The 6,000-nt window shown below is 40.5% G+C and overlaps 1 protein-coding gene across 2 annotated transcripts in view; it reads right to left on the reverse strand.

Annotated features, from left to right (window-relative positions):
• LOC142291295 (uncharacterized) overlaps nt 1-1,252 on the reverse strand; it is a 49,290-nt gene extending 48,038 nt beyond the window's left edge. For both annotated transcript variants that reach the window (XM_075335734.1, XM_075335743.1), the window contains exon 1: nt 949-1,252. In XM_075335734.1, the coding sequence (XP_075191849.1) occupies nt 949-1,211 (263 nt within the window). In that variant the 5' untranslated portion in view covers nt 1,212-1,252. The remainder of the gene's footprint in view (nt 1-948) is intronic.
• Between the last annotated feature and the right edge of the window lie 4,748 nt (nt 1,253-6,000).

Genomic DNA, 6,000 nt, shown 5'->3' on the forward strand with positions numbered 1-6,000 from the left:
TGTTCAAATCAGCAAACGTGCAGGAATCACCTCTGACTCCCCGCAGCAACTGGCGGAGATTACCCCGACATGATTTAGGATGTACCGGTATGTCCTAGGTAATGAAGGGGTTAAAATCAATGGGTTTTTTTGCCAGACAACTTTAAAGCAACATACTATAGTCAGAGATCCTTATTAAAGCAATGTACCACTTATTAGGCTGCTTGCTGTAGTTTTTATAAAAATTATTGTTTTATCAGCAGGAGATTATCACCAGAGGACTAATACACCTGTAGCCCTTCATAATCTTCAGCTCTGTATAACCCCGTCTCCACCACTGATTGACAGCTTTCTATGTATACTGTGCATAGGCAGAAAGCTGCCAATCAGTTGTGTGGGTGGGGTTGCACACAGCTCAAGATTCAGAGAACTGGTAGATCCGCAGCAGATATAATAGTGATGTTACCACTATATTAAAAAGCAGCCTAGTAAGTGGTACTCTGCATCTACATCACAATGCTCTCAAATGGGGTACAAATAACATTTAATAGCTACACGGTGCAAAATATGTGATCAAATCAAATTGCGAAAATTATTCTTAGTGCAAAATACATGCCTTTAACTAAAAGAAAATACCTCCTTAGGTGTCTATATATTTGTTGTCACTGTTTGGAAGCTCAGCTTTAGTAGATGCCAGAAGTAGCTGGTTATAAAGGTGGCGTCCTACGGGCAGTGCCATGTGTGAGCCCGCAGTACCACCTGTGCTGTTATATCTGGCTATAAAATCAGATGAGTGTAATCACCATCTACATTCAATGACAATTAGTATGAACTAGCCATTTCTGAACTGGTCATGACAATGGTGGGGCAGGGATACAACTTTTTTTGCAGAACCCAATATGACTAGTGACCGGTATACAGAAGCCCCAGCTCCACGTCATCCTGAGTCACACACATTCTCATTCTTACTCAGGTGGGTGAGGCTTGTTCATCCGAGTGGGTGAGCTTGGTCTCATTGATGACTGGAAGTTTTCATCCAGCTCTTTCCTCCGGTATTCACCAGCATATACCGTGGCACTTTTCTCTTTCTTCCTGGTATCATGGATGTGCTGCAACTGTGCGTCAACTCTAATCTCATCATATTTCTGCTTGGCAGGCCTAAGCTGGTAGTTTAGACTAACAAATGACTGAAAGTTGGCATTGTTGTATAGGGAATATCTTGCCATTGTCATGCTGAAGAGTTCTAGAGAGTAATGTGTTCTCGCCTGCACTACACTGCGCTCGCTCAGCAGGCTCTGCTCTGTTGTTAATGGTTGCTTAGCAACACTCCTATTGCTCGCTACTTGACCCTCGTTACTAAGTGACCACCACATGAAAGGTGTACCTGAGCAAGCACTACATATCAATTACTATGCAAAGTGAGCACGAAACACAATCACAATATCTAACACATGAAATAACTAATAAAGAGCGCAAAATCCAAGCTCTCCGGAGAAAAAGATCGATTATCACATGACTAGTATGCCAATCATTTCTAAATTATCCTACAAATTATCCTGCATATATACAAGAGTAATCGAAGAAAAACACTGGCACACAGAAACTAAGCCTAAAGTTCCAGGGCACTGTATGTGACAGACATTTATAAGGTTTATATACAGTATACATATATAATACATTCACTGACGTAGTGAGATGGCTCCATCCAATGTCATTACATCACTATATATTACACCGCCTTGTCTTTATAGGTATTGAATGTAGTTCATCTCTCATCCATTGTGCAAGGGGCATACCGGTTACACAGCCATATACAGTCATGGCCGAAAACAAAGGGGATTAATCCAGCAACTTGTCGGAATATAAAATCTTGTACGGGGTTATAAAACAAGCAATCCATGGTTCGCTTATGGGTTTCAGATGTAACATTCCTTACTCATAGTCTATTGGATTCACACTACAAACCCCATTTATATATGTGAACAGGAAATCCCATAATGGAAGTGGCATCATAATCAATATGCAAATTTTTAAATATAAACATATAAACAGGACAGATAAAGTGCAATTTTTTAAACCACTTTTTCAAAACATATATATGTATATCCTAACGTCTATATTTAACCCCCCCAAAATTTTTTATAACCAGAAATTTATACATATATATCAAAAAGGTTCACACCAACCCAAACTATACCATACGTCATAATAAATGCGACCGACATATAAATAGTATGAAAATTCATATTACAAGGCTATTGTTAAGGTGTTACAAGGAACAGTCTAATAAATATATGGAGAGGTGATATTTAATATTCATACTAATCAGACATCTAGTGTCCAATTTTAATATCCACATAGCTTCTATGTAATAATTTAATTCTGTACCCACCTCTCTTAGGTTGGGATATCTTCTCAATCGTAATTTACTATTAATGCACTCGTATTCCCTTCATGTACACTACCAAAGTGTTGCGATTTGCCTGAGGGGCTCCTAGTACTTTTGTTGCTGGCATCATAGATGTGCTCAGCAATACGTCTCCTTTGTATCCTGGTGGTGCTCCCCACATACTAAACATTGCACACTCACAGGAAATCCGTAAATGTGCACTCACAGTTAATAAATTAATTTATCGTGTAAATATTATTATTTTTAAAGCTAGAAAATGTCTTAGTATTTAGCATGTGTTCACAAAAGCCACACAACTTTTCGCTATATTTATGTGATTCATTTGTGGATAGCCAATTCTGAGAACCTGTTTTCATTTTATTAGTATGATCACTTAGTTTATAGGTTTATAAGTAATAATTTACATATTGATTATGATGCCTCTTCCACTATGGGATTTCTGGTTTACATATATACTCGTAAATGGGGTTTCTAGTGTGATTCCAATATGCTATGAGTAAGAACTGTTATGTCTGAAACATGTAAGAGAACCATGGATTGCTTGACACAGTCATGTTTTTATAAATGTGAAATAACGCTACAAGATTTTATATTCCGGACGAGTTGCTGGATTAATCCCCTTCGCTTTTGTGAGGGAATACTAGATCCTTGATATCCTAGTATCCATGAACAGCTCTTTCTGCGGAGATCTGGATTCAGGGTGAGCTGAAGTTTTATTTTTCTTATACTTAGGCTATGTGCGCACGTTGCGTTCTGCCTTGACAAATATTCTGCAGTGTTTTGTCACTGCATGTACATTTGAAAATGCAGCCGAAAAGCTATGTTTTGGATGTATTTTGAGTGCAGAATGGATGCAGAACTAATGCGTTCTGGATGCTTGCTCTGCCATACACAGAGTGGGAAAAGCATCCAAAATGCACAAAAGAAGTGACATGTTGCTTTTTAGAACACATCGATTTTGTAAAAAATTTGGCATGCAAAACGCTGCATTTTAAAACGCAACCTGCGCATGGAATTTGCTAAATGCTCATGGACTTTGCTGGGGTCGAAGAACGCATGCGTTTACTCTGCAGTTTAAAACGCTGCGTAAACGCATGAAAAGACGCAACGTGAGCACACAGCCTAAGTCATGGCCAAAGGTGTTGGCATCCCTCAACTTGTTCCAGTAAATGAAGTATATCTCCCAAAAAATTATTTCCTTTGGAATAACACACACAAAAAAAAAACATATAACAGAAAAAAGACAAATTGGACATACTTTCATTAAAAAACAAAAATGGTCCAGACAAAATTGTTGGCACCCTCACCTTAACATTTGGTTGCACACCCTTTGGAATAAATAACTACAATCAATCATTTCCTATAACCATCAACAAGCTTCTTACACTTCTCACCTGGAATTTTGGAGCAGTGTTCTTTTGTAAACTGCTCCAGGTCTCATATTTGATGGCGCCTTCTCTTAACAGCAGTTTTAAGATCTTTCCTCAGGTGTTCAATGAGGTTTAGATCTCGACTCATTGCTGGATTTAGATCTTTCCAGCGCTTTGTTCTCATCCATTTCTGGGTGCTTCTTGAAGTATGTTTGGGGTCATTGTCCTGCTAGAAGACCCATGACCTAGGACAAAAACCCAGCTTTCTGACACTGGGCACCACATTGCCCCACATTGCGTTCTACATACATTTTGAACCACCTTATAGACTCTTTTATATACTTTATGAGCCACCACATAGCTTCCTATATAGTGTCCACCCATATGCTGTCCACCGCCATTAACTTGAGATCGGCAGCAGCTATAGGCATAGAAGTGGTGTCTAGGTATAGTAAAGTAGCCATGCGCTACACAATGAAAGCACCTACTGCTCCACCTGGTGGAAAACAACGGAGTTAGCATTTGTATCTTGAAAACTGAACGAGATAGAGAAATAAAGTGAATAACAAAGTTGTAGGGCATCATCAATTTAATACGAATTGACACCTTCCATACAGAAATGCTATGATTAGAACGTGTAAAACTCACAAGGTTGCGGATGTGAAGCGATACCTCATGGTGACCTTCCTACAAGTCATTCGGTATGGTGGCTGCATGGAGTGGCCTCCACACACACCTGACCTGACCCCATTGGACTTCTTTCTGTGAGGTCACATCAAACAGCAGGTGTATGGGACCCCTCTAAGAACATTGCAGGACCTACAATGACGTATCACAGATGCTTGTGCAAACGTGTCACCTACCATATTGCACAACGTGCAGCAAGATACATTATGATGGCCAGAGTCCAGATGTACATTGCATCTGACGGTGACCACTTTGAGCATCAAAGTTAAATGAGCGCCATATCCGTGACCAGCATTCAATGTTTTTTGGGGGGTCATAGGTTTCATATCATAGCATTTCTGTATGCAAGGTGTCGATTCATATTGAATTGATAATGCCCTACAATTTTTTAATTCACTTTTTTTCTCTATCTAGCTCAGTTTTCAAAATAAAAATGCTAACTCTGTTGTTTTCCACCAGGTGGCGCCACTCCCTTTTTGCTCTGCTTAGGTCTCCGGCGCGCTGATGCTCCACACAGCACACGCAATGATGTGATGTCCCTCCTATGCCAATGTATTGACCTCTGTCTGTACCCTAAGGATGCACATAGCTGCGACATCAGAAAGCAAGTGGCGGTAGACGGGTAGCAAGGGAGGGTATTGTGTGGCCCCTTGGCCACTGATTACAGCCCATTGGCTACCTTGGTTCACGGTATGGCACATTGATAGGATCCGTCATCTGTTCAATACATGCAGGTCCATTCAGAACTTTTCAGAATTCTTATAGAAATGAATGGAGAGAGCCCTCACGTGTGCAGCCACCGCTCCTTTTCTGGAAGCCACCACTGCATCTGTATTATTTCCGTTCAGCAGTGGGACCTGAATTTATCGGACATACGCTGTGACAAATCCTTTGAATTTGCCATAAATATCCCAAACGGAACATAATTTACACATTTACTTTTCTTCTTGTGATGATGGTGTTGTTTGTATTTTTAAAAGGTGTCAATCTCCCCCAAAATGCATATTAAACTAGTTATACATGGGACTTAGCCCCTATAAAGAGTAGCGTAGTACATTATAGTGGTGCAGTCTTTGGTGCACACTTGGCTTGGCCAAGAGATCAGTCACCATAAGGCTGTGTCGCACGTCTGAGTGTTGCATGCTTTTACGCTGCGTTTAGAACTGCAGCGTAACTGCATACGTCTTGCATCCCCAGCAAAATCTATGAAGATTGTGCACGTTGCATTTGAGAGCGCAGCGTTTCGGATGCTGAAATTTGGATCCAAAACGCTGCGTTCTAAAAAGCAACATGTCACTTCTTTTGTGCTTTCCCACTCTGTCTATGGCAGAGCAAGCATCCAGAACACATCAATTCAGCATTCAACAATGCATTCAGAACGCAGCTTTTCGGCTGCGTTCTGAAACGCAAGAATGCTGCAGAAGATTTGCCACGGCAGAACGCAGACGTGCGCACATACCCTTACCATTTTTTGGAATGTAAGAATCTGTGCACATGGGAAGGGGGCTGGGGAGGCAATACGGTATGTGTACCAGGGCTGATTTTTAGTTTTTT

This window comes from Anomaloglossus baeobatrachus, chromosome 1 (assembly GCF_048569485.1).
Source record: "Anomaloglossus baeobatrachus isolate aAnoBae1 chromosome 1, aAnoBae1.hap1, whole genome shotgun sequence".
Classification (NCBI taxonomy): domain Eukaryota; kingdom Metazoa; phylum Chordata; class Amphibia; order Anura; family Aromobatidae; genus Anomaloglossus; species Anomaloglossus baeobatrachus.